The sequence below is a fragment of the Rhinopithecus roxellana genome, chromosome 3 (genome assembly GCF_007565055.1).
Source record: "Rhinopithecus roxellana isolate Shanxi Qingling chromosome 3, ASM756505v1, whole genome shotgun sequence".
NCBI lineage: Eukaryota > Metazoa > Chordata > Mammalia > Primates > Cercopithecidae > Rhinopithecus > Rhinopithecus roxellana.
This window is the reverse complement of record NC_044551.1, coordinates 11,481,657-11,504,733: the sequence shown is the minus strand read 5'-3', so window position 1 is coordinate 11,504,733 and position 23,077 is coordinate 11,481,657. Positions and strand designations below refer to the sequence as shown.

The 23,077-nt window shown below is 34.7% G+C and overlaps 1 protein-coding gene across 3 annotated transcripts in view; it reads left to right on the top strand.

Moving 5' to 3' along the window:
- Positions 1 to 23,077, top strand: part of NDUFS4 (NADH:ubiquinone oxidoreductase subunit S4) — a 129,231-nt gene that overhangs the window by 92,127 nt on the left and 14,027 nt on the right. The window contains exons 4-5 of one of the 3 annotated variants that reach the window (XM_030927682.1): positions 10,750 to 10,823; positions 13,610 to 13,682. The exons of 1 other annotated variant lie outside the window; for it this stretch is intronic. In XM_030927682.1, the coding sequence (XP_030783542.1) occupies positions 10,750 to 10,823; positions 13,610 to 13,650 (115 nt within the window). In that variant the 3' untranslated portion in view covers positions 13,651 to 13,682. The remainder of the gene's footprint in view (positions 1 to 10,749; positions 10,824 to 13,609; positions 13,683 to 23,077) is intronic. One more of the 3 variants, XM_010376268.2, reaches the window with a different exon arrangement.

Genomic DNA, 23,077 nt, shown 5'->3' with positions numbered 1-23,077 from the left:
AGAAAACATCATGTTGCAGTTTAAATATAATTATTTTATTAGGCAAATTATATATAGGCATAATTTTTTAGTTTTTTCTTATGTTGCAGTTTAGTTCATTTATTAAAATGAGAAAAAAGTCAAACAATACAAATTCAATTAGAACATCACAAAAATACAAATGTACTTCTACAGATCTACAAATTTGTTATAAGATTAGTTATAATTCAGTGTGTTATAAAATTAAGAGAACCAAAATGAAACACTTTGCTAAGAATATTCTGCTTTATCATACCACCTAGGTAGAGTCTGGAGCACTCACTGGTAATAAAGCTGAGAAATAGATACTTATCCAACTTAGTCTTTGGAGTGAATCTGTATATGTGAGATGAGGCCGCCACATCATAGTTATAAGGAAGGGATGGAATCAGCTCATCTCCCTCGAAGCCCACAGTTGTCATGTCTCCTGTAAAAGTAGTATAATACCTGGCCTGGAAATTGTTAGAAAGGGAGCTACCAAATGGAAAACTGAATCTACCCAGTTTCTGGAAAACAACAGATGGAGGAACATTTGGCTTCCAAACTTTTTCATACATAAGATAATTTTCCTAAGTAATCTTGCTCTGGTGGGTTGTATATTCTCAGTGCTTGTCAAGAAAACAGAAGTCTCCCATTAACTCTAACTTCAAAGAATAAATACCAGGTCAGATTTCCCAATGCACCTTACTGTTTCAAGAGATTCCTGGTGGTGCCTGCATCTGTAAGTGTGGTCATGTATAGACAAAAGCAGTGGTTCTCAACTGAGGGTGCTTTTGTTTCCTTAAGACATTTGCCAGTGTGTGGAGACATTCCTGGTTGTAACAAGTGGTGGCTTCTGCTGACATCTAGTTAATAATGGCAGTGCTATGAGACACAGGACTGCCCTCCTTTGCAACCAAGAAAGAATTTTCTGGCCTCCCAAAAGTAGAAGATGCTGAGGATTAAAAGCCCCAGTATCAAGGAGAATACTTTCTGAGATCGTTTTTTTTTCCTTACAAAAACGCAATATCCCTACCAATGTGAGATGTTAGATCACATTTTTGTACAAGGGTGGTTGTGGTAGGTAGAATTCTAAGATCCCCCAGGATGTTTGCTTTTTTGTTACAACTCTAATCATCCTCTTCCATAAGGTATGGCTACATCCGTGACTTGTTCTAGATAGTTGATTATGGCATAGGTGAGGGGAAGCTCTCTGGGGATTACCTTTCCTTATATCAGAAACAATAGGAATCTATATTTTCTTTCTGTCTTGTGTTTGCTTTCATAATAAAGTGATTTAGAATATCCCCCTGTTCATGGAAATTTTGCCCTTTAGTCTAAGGCCTTTCATATGTAATTGAATATTTTTGTTCTTCTTTAAATTTTAGATCCAGGGGGTACATGTGCAGGTTGGTTATGTGAATGTATTGGGTGATGCTGGAGTTTGGGCTTCTAGTGAACTCATCACCCAAATAGTAAACACAATGCCCAACAGGCAGTTTTTCAACTCTTGCCCCCTTCCCCCTCCCCTCTATTGGAGTTCCCAGTGTTTGTTGTTTCCATCTTTATATCCATGTGTACCCATCGTTCAGCTTTCACAAATGAGAATGTGCAGTATTTTGATTTTCTGTTTTTGTATTAATTCACTTAGGATGATGTCCTCCAGCTTCATCCATGTTGCCACAGAGGACATGATTTGATTCTTTTTTATTGCCCCATAGTATTGCATGATGTTTATGTATCACATTTTCTTTATGTACCACATTTCTGTATCCAATCCATTGTTGATGGACACTTAGGTTGATTCCTTGGCTTTGCTATTATGAATGGTTTCTTTTTGATAAAATGAGTTCTTTTCCTTTGGTTAGATACCCAGTAGTGAGACTGCTAGGTCAAATGGTAGTTCTGTTTTTAGTTCTTTGAGAAGTCTCCATACTGTATTCCATAGGGGTTGAATTGCTTTATATTCCCACCATTAGAATGGAAAGCATTTCCTTTTCTCTGCATCCTTGCTAACAATAGCCATTCTGACTGGTATGAAATGGTATCTCATGGTAGTTTTGATTTGCCTTTCTGTGATGATTAGTGCTGTTGAGCATTTTTCATGTTTGTTGGCCATTTGTATGTTTTCTTTTGAGGAGTAGGTGTTGGTATCCTTTTTATTTTATGTTTCACATAATATATGGAGTCATTTTGTAAACCACAGGCTTCTAGAAGCTGAAGGAATTTATAAGGTAAAAAATTTGTCCCTATCCAGTGATTGAAATGTTAATGATTACTGTTTTTCAATCACAGATTTTTACATGTTCATCTATTCCCCAGACTCACTGTTGTAATACATTCCCAGCAACATTCAGTAATAAATGATTATTTGAGTACTTGTGCCTTATATACTCTAAATTGTTTATGGGTAAAATATTTATATAAGAATATAGATCTGAGTGGTATAGAGGAGAAAAAGTAATATCTTCCTTACATCTATTGCAAAGTTTGTGGCTGAGACATCTGTAACAAAAGATAGTTTAACAAGAGACTCTAGCATACAGTTTCATTTTGTGTACGTTTTATGTGATACAGGAGCCTTCAGAAATGAAGACCCAAAGAACAGGGAAATCTGTGTATTTTTGTGCTTAGTTTTGAGGAAGAGTGGACAGTCATACAGAAAGATGGTTGGACAGAGTTTATGATCTAATGATCATAAAGTAGGAAGAACTTAGCCAGACCTGTTTGTTCAGATTCTTGTCTGTGTCTGTGTGTCTTCAGAAATAAGGACATTCCATTCCTCCTGTTACAGGGTGGACAGTTCTGGAATGAGGGTCTTAGGACTGACTTCAGAAGGTCAGATAATTCTGTTATGTCCTACTTCAGGGGAGAGTGTCAGAGAGACCTTCCTGCTTCTGCTGTTTTCTCAAATGCCAAGCTGCCATGTTTTGGGGATACTGTGTCCTGAAGCCCATCAGTGGGTCGTTTAAATAAATAAAGTTTTACTTTGCTGTGCTTGTACAAAGGTTCACACAATCATTATTATAGTATTGCTTAGTCTGGAAATAGCATAATTAAATTTTGAAATATGTAGTGATTTAATACTCTGATGCTTTAAGACAAAACTGTAACCTATTGTGCATAAATATGGAAATGCTGTTTTTATTACATATTGATTGAAAATGAGATATACTACATGTTTGGGAGGTAAAGTTCTTTTCAAAACGTAGTTTTGCCAAAGTAAAACGTTTTTTGAAGCAATAGACCCTGTCTGCAATTGGTTTATCTGAGACATTATTTTGAATCTTGAATATTTTTTAAAAATATTCATTACTTCTTTTTGTTCTGATGTTAAGAAATGAGTAGCATGAAAAAATATAAGAAAAAAATTATTATTTAAACTATTTACTTATTTGATTTGATTAGAATAGAGAATTGCTACTCTTTTTTTAGCATTTTAATGACACAAAAATAGTACATAATTTTATTGCTTGAACATATTGAATTCTGACTTCTTTTTGTGAGATATTTTAAAGCTTTTTATAAAATTGTTGGAATTGTAAGCTGAAGGTTTTTCATGATCATCTAATTAAATTTTATCACTTAACTAAAAAATAAACCTGTGTCCCAGATAAATTAATGGGTTGACCATAGTTTGGGTTCTCAGCCTGCTTATATTTTATTTTACAATTATATATATAATACTAATATGTAGAATATTCAAAATATAAAATACTTTAAACCTGGCTAGATAAGTTCATATAGACTTGTATTTTTTTTAATCAGGAGAATTACTATATTTAATGGAGAAAAGAGAATGTTAATATTTTCATGTGTTTTTTGCTGTGGTCAAGGAATGATTTTAGGATATGCTAAAAGAGAAATGACTATCCATCCTATACCTAGACTATATTTGTTTCCAAAGCCACAAGGTTTCCTAATTTAGGGGATCTTGGGCTTAACTTTATTCATTTCTTCTAACTGATAGATAATTCTGTCTAGGTCTATCATATTGATGGAATGGCTTGGGGGATTTAACAGATATCTAACCCTGCTGATGTAAGAGTATTACAGAGGATTAGAAGTATGCAGTATAAGAAATATGACAAATGTAACACCTGCAGAGATTATTTTTATATACCTTTGGAAGGATTTTTTTTTTTCTTTTTTTATCTTGCTTTTAAATACACAGGAAAGGACACATTTCATTGAGCAGCAGGGGCAGTGCTAATGGAAAAGGTAATTTTACAAAGTTACAATGGTAGGCCGGGCGCGGTGGCTCAAGCCTGTAATCCCAGCACTTTGGGAGGCCGAGACGGGCGGATCACGAGGTCAGGAGATCGAGACCATCCTGGCTAACACGGTGAAACCCCGTCTCTACTAAAAAACACAAAAAAATTAGCCGGGCGAGGTGGCGGGCGCCTGTAGTCCCAGCTACTCGGGAGGCTGAGGCAGGAGAATGGCGTGAACCCGGGAGGCGGAGCTTGCAGTGAGCTGAGATCTGGCCACAGCACTCCAGCCTGGGCGGCAGAGCAAGACTCCGTCTCAAAAAAAAAAAAAAAAAAAAGTTACAATGGTAATATTGTGACAGAAATTTGAAATCTTAAGTGTTTTCCCATATGTTTTCCTCAGTGGGGATTGAGGGGAAGGATCCTCATTGTGAAAATGGGCCTCGTGACTATAAACATCGTTTTATTTTTTAAAAATATACCGAATACATTTCATTGTTATCTGCTTATCTACAGTATTTTTTTGAAAGGCCACTTTGTTCACATGTAGGATTTTAAGATAAATGTGTTTGATCTTTGTTTTTAGATTTCTAAACTCATATTTTAAAGTACTGTATTTACATTTCTTCTCTCATCCAAAGTGGAGCTTTTCTTATGCTCTTTTAATTACCTGAGTCTTTAAATGTTAGAACTCAAAGGTAAAAGATTTATCTTTGTGTAAATATGAAAAATATCTTAAGGTGCAAAATTATCCTTTGAGTTTGACCCAAGTGTTTTTACTTTTTAAATCTCCTTGATCCTGTTGCACGGAGAGAACATGACTTATCCTTGTTTAATATTGTAGCGAGTTGCCAAAGATAACTATTGGTTATTAATCTCATTTTTTTTACAGTCTTTTATATTTTAGGTTAGTAAATACTTACTTTTCATTTATTTCTGTAAGCAGGACTTTAATTTTGATTAAACCTAAAAATGATTTATTTTTCCTCAGCTGTATTAGTGTACATTGGTCATTGAAACTCAGTGATCATTGGACTCAGTACTTTTTGTGTTAATCACATTCTGAAAATGTGACTTCTGTGTTAAATTTTAAAAATATTTTTTCATTGGAAAATTATGAATCTGTCATTCAGCTTCTGGAAACAAGGATTTGTTCCACATCATAGAGGACATAGAAGGTCAAACAGTTTAAGCAGAGATATACACGAATGCAGATGTTGCAAATTCTCTCATCACTTGATCCTCAAGCCTTAAGTCATCAAAGTGGATATCTTACTTAGGTTGGCAGATAGTTCTTTTTGATGATGAGTAAGTAGCAAATGGAAGTATTGTCTGTATCATCTTTCCCCTTTACGTTGTAACACATTGCCAAGGCACTTTTAAAATTTGCTTTAATCAGGTCGTGCAGGTTTTTTTAATTAAATTTAAATAAAGATTCTGTCTACTTTTCATCTCATTACTGACTTTTGAACAAGTAAATGACTGTGTTTGCATTTTAGATTTAAGCTATAGATACATGTTTCCATATATAACATATAAGCCAGGAATGTTACCAGTTACTCCTCTCCCTCTCTTGCTTACTACCCTCTCACCAGTATACTGCCCCTCCCTCCATAGAAGCCCCCACAACAATTTGGTATATATCCTTCCAGACTTTTTTCACTGTATGTATATGCATATATTTAAGTTCATATGTCTTTTGGTGAAATGTCATGATTTTCTTAGTGTAAGTTTTTCACATTTCTTATTAAAATTATGCCTAGATATTTTAGTTTTATCACTATTTCAGATGAAGTTTCTTCATTACATTTTCTAGTTGAGTATTGCTAATATTTAAAGTTGATTTTGCATATAAGCCACATTATGTACTGTCTCTTTAGTTCTCATGGTTTTTCAAGGGATTCACTTTGATTTTCTAGTTGTATAATCTAACAATAGTGGCAGTTTGTTTTCTCCTTATAGCCAATTTCTCTTTCTTGCCTTGTTGCATTGGCTGGAATTTGCAAAGTTGAATATTAGTTATGATACTCAACATCCTTATTGCCTTTTCATTTTTTAGCAGAAATGTTTCTGATATACTAAAATGGACAAAGTTATTTTCTAATCTTGATCTACCAATAATTTTAAAAAAATCAGGAATGGGTATTGAGCTTTAATGTTTTTGTAACATCTGTTGAAGGGCATTTTCTTCTTTAATCTGTTGACGTAGTGAATTTCAGTTACATATTTTCTAATCCAATTATATGTTTTATAATTGGATATGGATTTACTATTTTTAAGTAATATGTGTTTGGTAATATGTATTTAACATTTTTGCATTCACCCAATCAGTGGAATTGGCCTGATGGAGGGTGGAGGGAGTATGCACACGTAACTTCTATAGCAGAATATATATATATATTTTTTTGCCCAGCTATTTGGCATTTCTTACATCAGAAATATTTTTAAAATAACAAAAGTATTTATTAAAATATTGGTTTTAATATTACATATTTTTTCTCTATGGTCTTCATTATATATGTCTGCTATTTGCAGAAAGATAACCACCTGATATTTCTGAATGGTGCTAATCAAACTAACAGCATTTAGAGCCACTTATAACTGCTATTGATACTTAAACTAAAAAAATAAATAAATAAGCTAAGCTTCCCAAGAAGAAAGTCATTCACTTGCTGTTCTGTGCCATTCAGAGGGCATCTGAGAAAAATTCTCGGTGCCAAAATGTTTCACCAATATCTTTTATGCATGAATAGTTCTCTTAGGTAAAGTCAAGAGTCAGTTGATATTTATAATGCTAATTTTTATATTGTATTGATACTTAGATCTGTTTTGAATAATATTAAATAGGCTTTGCTCATAAGCAGAAAATGATCATTGAAATTCACAAATGGTAGGTATCTTCACAAAATCTGTTTTATGGTGTAGAACAAAAAGCAATTCGCCAACCAATGTTGGACATTATAATTATGAAACAATTTTTGGTATCATTTTATTGGTTTACTGATGTTCATTAGTGTGTAGTAAAGTATATGAAAATGATATTGGAGGAAAAATACCTAAAATCAACCTTGGAAATATGAACAGATACAATGTATTATTTTGCCAGGCTTAATATTGCTTTTTAAACTTTATTGAAAAATACATTAAGAAAAGTATACAGATCAGAAGCATACAGCTTTGTGAATTTTTACAACCTGAACATATATGCATGTGAGTAGTACCCAGATTGAGAAACAGCATTTCCAGTATCTCAGAAGTTCCCATTTCATCCCATGCTTTTTTCGGATTTCAGCCTTCCAGAGGTAACCACTGAAAATTCTGACTTCTAACAACATAGATTAGTTTTGCCTATTTTTTTTTTTTTTTTTTTTCACTTCAAGGGAATCATCCTGAATGTGCTCTTTCGTGACTGGCTTTTTTGCTTAACTTTGTGAGATTCATCCATTGCACACTGTTTGTTGATGGTTATTTGTGTAAATTTGTTTGGATTATTATGTATAATATAGTACTAAAATGAAGAATCTCGTATATATCTTTTAGTGGATATGTGACTTTCTAATACGCTAATTAGTCCCTGAAATATTAGTCACTAGTTAATATTCAAACAATTTATATTAAGAAATAACAACAATCTATTAATTATCTGATCCCTAATGTTTCTCAAATTAATGACAGTAGCAACTTGATAAGTTTTGTTCCAACAGACAGTGAAATTATTGACAGATCATCTTGAACTTGTGGAGGATTATGCATTGTTGGAGTGGATCTGTTTCAGTTTTACCCTTAGTCTTGGAACCTAGTGTTAAAAAATAAAAAGGCACGGCCTTTCTGAAGTTTTGATGGAAAGCACAAGGTGTTTACCCACATTCTCCCTTCAGACTCAGTCTCTCCTGTAACAGGCAGCTGCTGAAATCGTTGCTCAGTTCTTTCAGCCTTCCCAGCTATCATTTTGAAGCCTTGCTCAATCATGTACAGTTCAAAAGCTCCCTGCTCTGTGGATTACTCCTTTCCAGCTGCTCTGGCAATCCTGGACTCCATCTCCAGGCACCTTGCACTAAGATTACGACTTTCTGCTTGAGTTCTCGATGCTCCTAGCTTGTCTAGACTAGAGAATACCTTATGGGAAACACCGTATAAAGTAGGATCCAAATCTATTGTGGTTCCTTTTTTAAAAGAAAACCCTAGTTTTTTTCCTGCTATTAATCACTCTCTGGTCTCTGAAAATTATTTTTCTGTTTTGTCCAGAGTTTATAGTTAGACAGATAAATCTGATATAATATTCTGCCATTACTCAAATTGGAACTTCAGTAATTGAGAAATGAGCAAATAAAGTCTAAAAATAAAAGCACAAATTATATTTAGTGGAGGTTGAAAAAGATTATATACAGTTGGAGGAGGGTAGGATATGAAAGACTTCATGGAATAAGTTGGTATTCAAAGTGAACCATGAGGGATTATTTGGATGGACTTCCATGTACAGATAATAGGAGAGTATTCCAAGAGGAAGGAACAAATTGAACTGATGGTAAAGTACAGCCTGCATTTATATAAAAAAAATTAGCAACCTGATTTGACTGGTTGGTTACTTCTCAGGGGAGTAATTAAAAAGAAGGCTAGCAAGTAGTTCTGTCCATGTTATAGTAGTGCTTAAATGCCAGGGTAGAAGCCTGAAGTTAATGTGATAGACAGTGAAAACTATTTGAAATTGTTGAACTGGGCAGTGAGTAAGTTTGGGATTTGAACTTTAGGAAGACTAATCTTGGTGAAGGATGGATTGGAGTCAAGGAGGCAGAAAGATTAGTTAGGCTGGTGTTATGGGAAGAATGAAAAAGAGCTTAAACTGGTGGTGACAGCATACCTAGAAAAGAACTGCAAAATACAGGAAATGAAGGAGAATGAGAAGGGTAGAAACTGAATGGCTGGAAGAATAGTGGCTTCTTCCAGTGGATGAATGTTGTTACTATTGGATACAATGGATATAAGTTGTTACTCTTTGATTTCTATATGTATGTATTCATAAAGTGAGGATAATAATACAGGCTATACCATCTTTGCAGGAAACAGAGCTCTGGTCTCCTGGTTCCTAAGTTTTCCTGCAATTTTTTCTGTCTTGTTTCTTATTCTCAACTAAGCCAGTGTGCCTGTCAACACTTAACATATTACTGCATCATATTTGTGTTGACGCTTCTGTTCTCAGTATGTATAGTTTAACTATCAACTGGAAAATCGTGTGTGCTTTGAAAAGGAGGAACCAATATAAAATTATGATGTTAGTACTAATATAGCCAGCCATATGAAGCTCTTTTGCTTACAAAGGGTAGGGGGTGGGTTATGATAAGAATATATATAACTATAGGAATCTCAGAGTAGCAACCATGGTCTGTGACCAGAACTTTGGCAGCAGTAATTTGTGGGTCTTCCTGTTAGTGAGAGGTACTCCCCATTTGTTCTCTTCTCACATCTTTCCACTATCCAAATTACCTTTTGAATCCTCCTTTCTATATTTTTTACTTCCACATTTCTAAACAATGTTTCATAGAATGCTATATTATTCACCTCTGAGAGAGTCACAATAAACATTTGTAGCAAATAGTGTTCTACCTTGTTATAAGAATAAAAGTGGGGCGGGCACAGTGACTCATGCCTGTAATCCCAGCACTTTGGGAGGATGAGGTGAGTAGATCACTTGAGGTTGGGAGTTCGAGACCAGCCTGGCCAACATAGTGAAACCCTGTCTCTATTAAAAATACAAAAATTAGCCAGGTGTGGTGGTGCATACCTCTAATCCCAGCTGCTTAGGAGGCTGAGGCACGAGAATTGCTTGAACCTGGGAGGCAGAGGTTGCAGTGAGCCCACATCACACCACTGTACTGCAGCCTGGGCAACAGAGTGAAGAGTCCATCTCAAAAAAAAAAAAATTAAACAAACAAAAAAAAGTGACATTTCTTGAAGTTGGATTTTCTAAAGAGCCTATGTAGATTTGTAAACATTAACACTATACTATACTACATTGAAGAATTCAATTGGATGTCAGATCTTGGAGCTTCTTTTTTAATGCTTTAAAAGAATATTGTTAGTGATGGAAGGTTTGTCAAGAGTGGATAATCTTCAAAAAGGAGACTCAAAAGAAGTTAAAAAACAAGAATGTGTTGTTGCATTTTCTTAGGTAATGATAGTACTAGCAATTTTACACATCAGTAATCTTGATAGTAAATTTTAAGTTCCATTTAAGAATCTTCCTGAGTTTTTTTAATTCATCTCAGATTTTTTTTTAGAGTTGAATAAAATTATTAAAGGCTAACTGAATGCCTTTGCAATTATGAATTTTATTATTTGACAATACATATTAGAAAATCTCCCAAATTTAACACAGAAAAAAGTATTCCAACTAACAGTTTTAAAGAGATTATTACAAATAAAATATTCCATTGGTAATGTACTTACTTGATTTTATAGTAGCTGTTTATTTTATTTTAAATACTGATTTTGTTTCTCAGCCAAAGCTTAATGTTAAACCTTGGAAAAAAATTGTTTCTTACAGGGCTGATCCCTTATCCAACATGGTTCTAACCTTCCGTACTAAAGAAGATGCAGTTTCCTTTGCAGAAAAAAATGGTATGTTTGGTCTGTTTTTGACAAAGTCAAGATATGGTTTTATGTTCTTAACCTTAATTAAAATCAGTCAGGTATACAGAATTTGAGTTGAAATCCAGTGCTTTCAATGTATCTAATATTTGATATATCCAATCCAGTGGTTTCAGACTTTTTAATCTGCGTCAGAACACCCACCTCCAAAAAAAAAAAAACCTAAAGTGGAATACTCATCTAACATGTAAAAGACAAAGTGCTCTAATTTGAAGTACAGACAGGGAATGAAACTACTGAACCACCTACCTTGTTTATGAATTCGTCTGTGAAATTACTAACATTTGGTTAAACTTAATTGAACATATATGGCAGCCTAGTCCAGTTTTGACACCTCCATTTACAATTAAGTTTTTTGAGCCAAAATGCAATGCCAAAATCTAGTCTATTAATCTATTTAATAACTCTTCAATTATTTGAAAATATTGTCATATTGCCTGTAAAATTTCCCTTCAGCCTAAATGCCCACATTTGCTACTTTTCTAGATATGGTGGGCCTAATACCAAGCCTAATCTCAACTGTATAATAATATTAATGCAGCCTAAGAGTATATTCACTTTTGGGGCAGCCACCTAACATCATTGGGTTATATTGATTTTGCTATCAACAAAAATGCAAAATGTCTTCCTTTTTCCTTATTTTCTGCTGTTAAGCCAACTTAGTATAGTGAAAGGAAGTTTTGTAGTCAGACTAGTGTGGATTCTAATCTTGATTATGCCACTTTGAAGCTATATGATTTTGGATTAGTTTCATAATGGACTTAATGTTTCTTAGTTGAAATAAGGGTACCTACCTCATGAAGCGGGAGACAGCTGATACATAATGGATACTCTACTTGATAACTATTAGTTCTGACCTTCATCTCCCTCCAGCCAGTATGTCTGCTGTTTGTCTTCCTTAGATTCAAATGCACTACTAAACATTTGTACCTAATGTATCCTGTTATTCTAGTTTGTCAAATTGAATTTGTCTAAGTGCATTGTTACTGTAAGGCAGTATATAAAAATAAGAGATTATTAGTGTTGTCTAACGTATCTGACATACAAATGTGAAAGCCCTATAAAGGTTATAATCTAACATATTTGCTTTCTTTTCCACTTAGTATTGTATAGCTTATGATTAAAAGACTGAAGTCAACCTATCTGCCTTTGAATCTGTGTTGAGTCACTCACTACCTGTATGACTTTATACTTCTGTTTCCCCATATGTGCAATGAGAATTACTATGAGGATTAAATGAGTTAATAAAAGTAAAAGTGCGTAGTTAGACTAGGGTCTGACAAATAGTTAAGTATATGATAGTATATAAATATATCCTATTATGTTATTAATAGACTTTAAAAAACTTTTTATAAGGTTCTTAAGTGCAATTCCTTATTTATACTTTCTTGGCAAGTTCCAATTTTCTTAATTACATAATTGTTCTTAAAAGTGGTCTTTTAAAATATTATTTTGACTTAAAATAACATTGTTCTCTTTTTAAACTGTAACATAGTTATGGAAAACAGTTCCATTAATTTTTTTTTTTTTTTTTTTTTTTTTTTTTTTTTTTTTGAGGAGGAGTCTCGCTCTGTCACCCAGGCTGGAGTGCAGTGGCGTGATCTCGGCTCACTGCAAGCTTCGCCTCCCGGGTTCCCGCCATTCTCCCGCCTCAGCCTCCGAGTAGCTGGGACTACAGGCGCCCGCCACCTCGCCCGGCTAGTTTTTTGTATTTTTAGTAGAGACGGGGTTTCACCGTGTTAGCCAGGAGGGTCTCGATCTCCTGACCTCGTGATCCACACGCCTCGGCCTCCCAAAGTGCTGGGATTACAGGCTTGAGCCACCGCGCCCGGCCCCATTAATTTTTTTTATCTTTTCAGCTTACCATATTTCATGTCCGACACTTTGAAAATTATTCATTTGAAGTCTGTGACGTGAGTTTAATAACAGGAAATCTAGTTAAATTGTTAAATCCCTGGTTAGTCTTTCTCTAAGTGGTCACAAGGACTGCATGACTACAGTTGCCATGTGAATTGCCGGTGTGAGCTCACCACTGTTCCTATTAAAATCAAGTGGCTTTCTCATCTGACTTCTACCTCCCCAGGAAAGAAAACTGAGGAACACTATCAAAGTCTATAGAAAGTGTAACTTTAAAAAGCCTAGTGGTTAGTGACATAAAATTGTAGGCTAACAGTGAATCAGGAATTTTAACCTATAAAGTAGCAGAACTATGTCCTGTCTTGGTTACTGCTTTGTGCCTAGCACCTAGCACAAAACCTGACATATAATGGACACTCAATATCTGATGGAATAAATGACTTTCTAAAATATATTTCTCTGGCCAGGCACAGTGGCTCATGCCTGTTATCCCAGCACTTTGGGAGGTTGAGGTGGGTGGATCACTTGAGGTCAGGAGTTGGAGACCAGCCTGGCCAACAAAGCAAAACCCTGTCTCTACTAAAAATACAAAAATTAGCTGGGCGTGGTGGTGCACGCCTGTAGTCCCAGCTACTCAAGAGGCTGAGGCGGGAGAATCACAAGGCGGAGGTTGCAGTGAGCTGAGATCATACCACTACACCCCAGCCTGGGTGACAGAGTGAGACTCAGTCTCAAAAAATAATAAATAAATAGAAAGAAACATATTTCTTTACTCAAGAATTTGAAACCATTCTCATCCCCTGGAAACGTCCTCAATGATTATTCCACTCTTGATTTCGCTAGAGTACTTATGATCTGCCTTATTTATTTAATGTATAACATTCTATGTCTTTAAATAGATAAAGCCTGTTTCTTCAGCTACAGTGGAAGCAAGATCTAAACAAACACCATTGAAGCATTACAGAAGTGGAGGTGGGGGATCTTTTCCAAATTCCACAGCATCCCCTTCCTTCTGATTTGCCCCTCTTGGGTAGGTAAATAGTAGTGAAGGGCATACAAATGGATCCTCCCTATCCCCCAGCTAAGTCATTTGTTGTCAGCTAGTGCTACTGAAGGTTGAGTGAACCAATGTTCTGATAAGTTAAGGCATTAAAAAAAAAAAAAAAGTTCAGATGCACCAATATGTAAAGACTACTGGATTAAGAGGCTGATAACTAAGAATCTCATTCCACAGTGGTCTGCCTCACAGGAGAACTTGAACAAGTCATGCTTCAGTACACTTAGCCTTTTAGAAGCATATTTCTTTATCTTTGAAATGAGAAGCTGGATTGGGTAATTTTCAAAAACTATAGACTTAAGGATGTTAAAGCCCATGGGCTAGTTCATATATGTCTTTATTTCTTTGCTATCTAGCCCAGTGCCCTACTCATATGCTGTCTAGGGGAAAATGAGTTTTTGTTAATACAGCTGATTCTGTGTTAACAGTAAAATATGACAAAGGTTATACATTTATGGGCGTTAGTGCTTTCCTTTCAGTAGTATCTAGAAATAGGAAGTTAGGGTAAAACTGCCACATTCCTACACAAAAGATGATTTCTATATCACTTATCAAATTATATTTTATATTAATGCAGCCTAAAAGCATATTAGCTTTTGACAGTTATCAAATTGTATTTGATAATTGATATACAAATCAAATTATCAATTGTATTTGATATACAGTTGATTATTTGTATATCAGTTCAGGGACTATTCTGAAAATAAAAGCCTACCTTGCATCACCTTAGTTTTTTCATTTCCCTTTTAAATGTCAAATAAAAAGAGAAGTCATGAGCATGGTTTCCCTTGACATTAAAGATTGTAGAAAATCAATACAATAAGGGGAGTAAGATTTTCAGATTCAGTTGCTTTCTGGAAAACTTTTTTTTGGGAGGGCGTGGGGAGACAGTCTCACTCTGTCACCCAGGCTAGAGTGCAGTGGCGTAATCTCGACTCACTGCAACCTCCACCTCCCAGGTTCAAGCGATTCTCCTGCCTCAGCTTCCTGGACTACAGGCATGCACCACCATGTCCAACGAATTCTTTTTTTTTTTTTTTTTTTTTGAAGAGACGGGGGTTTCACCATGTTGACCAGGCCGGCCTTGAACTCCTGACCTCAGATGATCCACCTGCCTTGGCCTCCCAAAGTGCTGGGATTACAGATGTGAGCCACTATACCCAGCCTTACAAAACATATTTAATGCCCTCTAATTATATTTTGAGACTTGGGTAATAAGTATTATCACCACAGAAAGTAACATAAACACTAAATCATGAGCTAGGCACTATGCTAAGTGCTTTTCATTCTCATTTAGTAACTCTCTGAAGCAGGAACAATTATCTCCATTTAATTGTTCAAGGAAACAGGTTTAGAGACATTAAGTAACATTAAGTAACAGGGTCACTGACATACTTAGAAGGAGGTGAACAAGTTTTTCTTGAACAGTCGTGTTTATTCATTTATATATGGTCTATGTCTGCTTTTCAGCTACAGTGTAGAAAAGTAGTTGTAATAGAGACTATATGGCCCCAGAACCTAAAAATAATTACTACTTGGCCCTTTGCAGAAAATTTTAGGTGATCTCTAGTCTAAACTGTTATGTATACTGCCTCAATACTCTGACATTTGTGTAAGTCCCAAAATACCTTTTATTCAAACATCTTCAAAAGTCTATGTTTAATAGACAAATTCCTCAACTGATAATTCAAAGTTCTTCACAGTATAGGCACCAACTTATTACCAAAGCACTAACAAGTTTTATCTTACTGTGTTCCAACTCTACTTTCTGCCCTTACATTCCAAACCTGCTATACACCTTCCTCCTTCTACAGACTCATTAATACTGTTCTCATTCTTATGGCTGCCTATGAAACTCCAACCTAGTCTTCAAAGTCTATTTCATATGCTATCTCATTTCTTGATCCCTTTTCTTATTCCCCTCCTTCACTTTCACCTCCCGTCTACTACTGGATGAACTCCTCTTTCTTCCTGTTAACTTTCACAGTAATTTGTTCCTTTCTTGCAGCTCTTATAGTATGGTTTTCTCTTTTACCTTTTTTGTACTGCACTCAGTCAGAAGCATGTTGAACACATCCTATTTTATGTCAGCGCTGTATGGCTAGGCTCTGGGGATAGTTAAATAAGGCATGGTTCTTACACTCAAACTGTAATATTTTATCCTGCCTATTGGATTATAAGAATTTACCAGGGAAAACAAGTCCTATTTATATTTTAATGTGCTCAGTAAATATTGGTGAATTTTAACAGCAAGTTTAGTAATGTTGTAAATGATTCTCCAGATTATGCTTTAAACTTTTCTTTAAATCACCTTAATTTGGTGACTTACTGTTTTTTTAGAAGAACTGTTAATCTGTTAATTCCCTGTAATTAGAAACCTGAAGAAAGCAAACTATAGTAGGATGATTAACAATTTATTACATTTTAGTGTGTTTGTAAAATACAACTAATGAATGTTTTCCTGTCAAGTTAATTTGGAGTTTATCCTGAGTTTATTAAGGTTTAGCATCCTGAAGTGTATTGAAACATACATAAAATGATGATTTCATAATGTTTGAATTGCTTCCAAACTGTATGTTACTTATTCTAAACTCTCCCTTTGATAGGATATCGAAACCTAGAGAAGTTAACAAAACAAGCCCCAGATCAATCACATTGCTTCTGACAACACCTAACCTTCTAGATTCCAAGTCCAATGGTTTTCCTGATACTATGATGCTAGTAGATATTAACAAATAATAATCTAGATCTACACGAATCACAATATGGTAGCCACTAGCCACATGTGATTTTAGCTCTTGATGTGTGTTTAATTTGAATTTAGATGTGCTGTAAGTGTAAATGCACACTGGATTTCAAAGATTTAGTATGAAAAAAACAAAATATCTCAATTTTTATTACATGAAGTGATAATCTAGAAATACTGGACTAAGTAAATTATTAAAATTAATTTTACATATTTCCTTTTTATTTCTTTAATGTGGATACTAGAAACTTATGTATGGCTTACATATTTCTACTGAACAGCACTGATATATTTAGCAATATACAGGATATACATTATATATATTCTATGTAAATAGAATATTCTGCATAAATAGTTCATTAAATAATTCCTATAGTAAATGTGAGAAACAGGAAAATCATATCCAACTTGGAAAAGTTCAAATGTAATACTTCTTAAGAAATACAGTTCTGTTCTTCAGGTACTCTTACCTAGAATGAATTAAGGATATGTATAAACTCTTGTTACTTATAAAATAATATAGAGACACTATATATATATTTACTATATAGATACATGGAATAGACTATAGAGTATCTCTAGACTATATATTATATATATTATATATACTATCTAGATCGTATCTCTGTATATAGAGATAATAAACTATATATACTCTATATAGTGTACTCTAGAGATGCTGTAAGTTTCTATAGTATCTTTATAGTGGAGATAATAGGGAGGGATAATAGTGTAGGGATGTACTATATACCTATAGTATCTCTATAAGTACACAAGTTCCCCCATTAATCATCTGTTTTCAGTTCTTAACCAAATAAAGTATTATGCAGGCTCATCTTTTTATATAAGAATACTCTCATTTTTGAGATGAAAAGAAGTTCTCTTTCTCCTGCTATTGATAATTTCTGCAGCTGTCCCCTCAGCTTATATCTTTTTCGCATAGCTCACTCTTTACCTCACTTCTTATGGAAGGCTGGTGGTCTGAAATTGGAGAGTGGAAAAGAAGAAAAGATTGAATGTTCCCTATGAATTCTTTTTCTCACTTTTTCCACTACCATGTCCCCAAACATACTGACACATAAAGCAAATCTAAATAACCCCTGATTCTTTTAGCCTTAACCTCAGGGCCTCATCCTAAACATCTTAAGCTCAGCATCTATTCCAAAGGAACTCTTTAATGATAACGTTTCTTTGTAAAGAGGGAAAAAGAATATCTGGGGTTTCCTCTGAAATGTAGATGAACCTCACTTCAGTTCTTTGTGTACTAAAAAGACCCACCTTTCTCACCCATGTGGCTTTTGTCTTTCCTTGTGTTATATAGTAAGTGATGGGGTAGAAGGATGGGGTGGAGGAAGCTACATCATGGAGAGAGGAGGTGGAAGACTAGAATCTACTACCATTTACATGCTAATAAAAACCAGAAATGGCCTTTTTTCCCCCGTTTGATCTGATTTGAAACTTTGTGACTTTTCTCTAGTATGTCATTTTACCCCCTGTGTTTTTCTCATTGTTGTTAGCTATAAAAACTCTTTGAAATTCTCAAAATAAAGGAAGGTTTCTTTCAGGAATAGGAGGGCTGAGGACAAGCTGTGAAACTGCATTCTGTTCATAGTGGGTCTATTGAGATGGAAAACCCGCCTCTGAAGTAATAGAAGGTAGAAGCAGGGAAGGAAACAGGTCTGGCCCTGGATCCAGGAAAATAAAGAAAGAAATAATTGGAGATGTAGCTTAGTACTTAGAATTATCCCAGAAGTGAACATCAGTGAGGTCTGGGCTTCCACCTAACGTAACTTCTTATGAGGGTCTCAACCTCACATCCATGTATCTTTTAAAAAAACAAAACAAAAACTCAAAGGCAAGAATCATGACTTTCATATAGGTATAAAATGCAAGTAAAAGAATTTATTTTACTCATATAAGGGGACAAGGCAGATATCATAACCAGTTCAAAGTAAAAGTCAAAACAGCACTAATTCGTGTGAGATAAAGAAATGTAGTGAATTGCAAATAGAGACAAAATTGGGTTTTGGTGGGAGAGGTCTATTAAGTAGAACACAGGACAGAAATTACATGTGTATCAATTGTGTACAACCTAAAAAGAATTGCCAGGTAGCTAAAAGATAAGGAACTGATCTGAAATCTGACCTGGAAGGGGAAGGGTGTGCTAGAAACAATGCATAGTTTTCCATTGAAACAAAAATTTTTATTTTTCTATTCCTTCTCCGTTTTGATTAGGAGATAATCTCAGCAAGAGATTATTTGTGATCACGAAATAAGATTGGTATGATAGTTAGCCTTATTATTTACATAGGTGTAGCAAGAGTGTTAATTTGTCATATATGCTTTCTTGTTTGCTTTGGTGAAAGTTTTTACAAGGAATCTCTGATTGGACTTTTAAGTCTCTTGAGCTAGGAAACCATGCCGGGAACTTGCCACTAGATTTATTTGGTATTACCTTTTAATTTGGGCAAATTCCTCCTTTCTCAAGATCTCCAAAATATCCTAAGAGTCCTTGCTACCATAAGACTGGGAATCCTATAAGCCAAGTGCGAGGCCACTTTTCCCAGAAGGACGTATTGTTATTGGACATATGTAAATAACTATATTGTCATGAAAATAAGAATACTCAATTCGAGTTTCTGAATTCTGGAGGAGTCATGGAGAGTGATATATTATTTACAAATATTTCAATTTACAAAGTAAACTCTACTAAATTGTAATGAGTTATAGATACCTTAAGAGGAAAGAGAGCTTTCTTACATGTACAAAAAATACATTGAGACAATATCAGCAATATTCCAAACATAAAATTATGATCGATCCTCATTAGTTCTTCAGTCCTATATAATTATTATTTGTTCTACTGGATCATAAATGTATCTGCTTCTTGACTAGAGCTCTGGATATCCTGACTCAGTCTACTTGTATGGTCTTAAAATTAAGTGATGGCATCAAAAGCCTCTACCCTCAAAGCATCTGGCATGGGCCATTTCCGCAGGGTTCTGAGACAATCCTTCTTTGTTGAAGATAAAGCACTCTGTCCTGTAGCTGATTGCAAGAGCTTGCCAGGAAGCATCAGAGTAAAACCAAAAAAATAAAAACTATTTGTAGATTATAAAAGACAAAATGGCTGTAAGTAACATTACTGGTAATTTTATTTCCTTTTTTTTTTTTTTTTTTTTTTTTGAGACAGAGCCTCACTCTGTTGCCCAGGCTAGAATGCAATGGCGCAATCTTGGCTCACTGCAACCTCAACCTCCTGGGTTCAAGCGATTCTCCTGCTTCAGCCTCCCAAGAGCTGGGACTACAGGCGCCCGCCACCATGCTCAGCTAATACAGCTAATATTTTGTATTTTAGTAGAGATGGGGTTTCGCCATGTTGGCCAGGCTGTTCTCGAACTCCTGACCTCAGGTGATCCACCCACCTCAGCCTCCCAAAGTGCTGGAATTAGAGGCATGAGCCACCATGCTTGGCCCATTAATGGTGAGGCAGGAGAATGGTGCGAACCCAGGAGGCGGAGCTTGCAGTGAGCCCAGATCACGCCACTGTACTCCAGTCTGGGCAACAGAGTGAGACACTCCGTCTCAAAAAAAAAAAAAAATTAAAGTGAAATATATGGTTAAGAGTTCATAGCAAGAATAATGCAACTTAATCCACAAACGTTTTCAGCAAAATATCTGGTAATGTAGTCACTTAAGCCTATTTTCAAAGACTGAATATTCATCTGATTTATAAAAATGAACATATTCTTTTATGGAGAAAAAATCTTGAGATACGACATAATAATACTGAAACATAACATGAATATGCTTGGCATATATTTAAAATATATAAATATCAAGTAAAAAGATTTAAGTCTGGAATATGTCCTAAATATCGGTATATTAATAAAACTCAGAGAAGTGACATTGATTTCCAGTTGACATTTACTGGCCTAGAAGATGCAATACTTAAACTACAGAAGTAAAGATGCAATCAAGTTAATATTTTTATTAAAAATAACAAATTATGACTGATAAACTATACTGTAATTATTTGTTGGGCAAAGCAGTACAAGGACTTAGGTAAATAGAACACATCTTGAGCAGTGAAGGCATTGATAATTCCCCAGGAACTTACCATATAGCATAAATTTTGGTTAATAACACTTTTCCCATGAAATTTAACCTTGGGATGGCTAAGGATCAACTTTTCTCATAGTTGACAACTCTTCCCAAGTAGCTCGTTAATTATAGCATATAAAATAAACCTAATTATTTTTAGCACCTCTGTTTTCACAAAATGAAAGAATATATCTTTGTAATTTTCCAGAGACCCTCTAGGGAATCTCAAAGATAATTCTAGGTGCAATGATATCCTGAAAGTTTTGTTTTACATTTAGGATTCAGTTGTGGGAAGGTAAATATCAAAAGTTGTCAGGAGATGTGAACAGTTAGGATAGATATAGAATCACAGGTACCTGAGAAATGATATGTGGCCACTCACTGCAAAGTCACAATAAAACTTAAACATAGAAGGTAATATGATGGTAAAGAACCTTAGCTCCTAGCATTCTCTTTCTCTTTCTGGCACAGTCACTGTACTTGAAGACATAACTATTCTCTTTTTCCTTTAATAAACAAAAACATATCTCATAACTTTGCATGCAGAGTTTTACCTCTCTCCCACCATTTCTCCTATTCGAGTTTCATTTATATGTATCTTTTAACCAAAGTGACTGATTCCATAGAGAAACTGGGAGATGGATAATTGAAAATGGTTACACATCAGCATTTTAGTAGACTAGCAGATCTCATAAATACATATAACTTTCTATAGCTATATGCATTTCTTATACTCCAACTTCTCCAGGTGGCAAAAATGAAAATGTTCACTAACGAACCCAGAGATACAGCCTCTCTGTAGCATATGAAAATAAGTAGCAAGAGTATATACATTTAAAATTTTGCTTAGTAATTATAGTGGAGAAAATATGTCTTTTCTCACCCATCACATAGGCTCGTCTCCTATAATAAAGGACAGTTAAAAATAGAGAAGCACATATTTAATGTAAATTTTATGTGATACAGGACCCTTCAGAAATGAAAACCCAAAGAAACAGGAATACTTGTGTATTTTATGCTAAATTTGAAGAAAAAGTACATTGTGTGTGGAAATATGACTGGATAAAGAAGGTATGATTCAATAGTAATAAGCTAGAGAGAACTTAGCCAGGCCTGTTTGTTCAGATTCTTCTCTTAAGTCCATCCCTCTGTAATATTCCTTGCCTCTGGGTTATAGGGCACATGAATGTCTTACGATTTCTTCCATGGGAAGGCCAGGGAATTATTTTATGGTCTACTTCAAGGTACAAGTGTAGGAGGAGGTCGGAGTGGCCTTCTCTGTTTCTTCAAATGCCAAGATGCCATTATTTTAGGGTAGCATGTCCTGAACCCTATCATTATCAATGGATTAGTATTCTGTCTTACTTAGAAGAGATCTAGGGTTCACAACTAATTGATCACAACCGGTTACAGATTTCATTAACTCCTTTTCCACTCCCACAGCTTGACTCCACTAGTCTTAAAAAATAATTTAAAAAAATAAGTAAAAGATCTGGATATCTAATAAATATTAATTACTTGACGATCTTGGAAATTAATTTTGAAGGTGACGTATTACAAAACATAATTGTTGAAATAAAGTTGTCAATAATGAATCATTTTGGTTAATCATAAGTTTACATTTTTCATGACTAAACATTAAACAAGTAATTCTGGCTTATTTGATCAGTAAACATGTATAAGTAAAAAATACACAAGTGGAATAAAAGTCTGTTTGTATATTTAACATTGATAAACCAGAGAAAACCTTGCTGTTCTATTAAACCAAAATTATTAGTCTTGTTTGTCAAGATTTACCTACACGATATGAACTTGAAGTCTCAAAATGTTTGTTAGTTGCTCTAAGAGTACTTTTTAAGTACTCTTAAAAATTTCTAGCACACTGAATGTATTACAAGTTCCATTTTCTTCTTCTCTGAAAATTTTTAAGATTAAATTTACATAATCACTTATTTTTCTCTATAAGCTAATCAGAACAGAATTCCTTAAAAAGACTTTATAATCTAATTCATCAATGCCACCTAAAGGTAGAAAAGCCTTAAATACATGCACAATAAGGCTTTTCTCTGTACAGACATTGATAGACATACAGTCACACAGAGTTTATAACTTCATTTCTAAACTTTCAGCCATTAGTTAATAATACAAAATGATGAAATACCAAAGAGCTGTTCTTTTCTGAGTACAAATTTTTAATTGATTTGAGTCCAAAATAGAATAGATTAACAAACTAGATTCTCCATTTTTTTCCTACCCAACAGAGAATAGACCTCTATAAACCATTAATCCATTTACGGGGATCAGATGGTCAGATTGCAAAACCAATTCCCCAGATTAGTAGAGAGCAAAAGACCAGAGTCAGAAGAATTCTCTTGCTGCTGGATTCACCTTTTAGAGCCAAGAAAAGAGGTATGCAGGCTTAAGCATAAGGTATACCATTTCTTTGATGAAGAAGTTTGC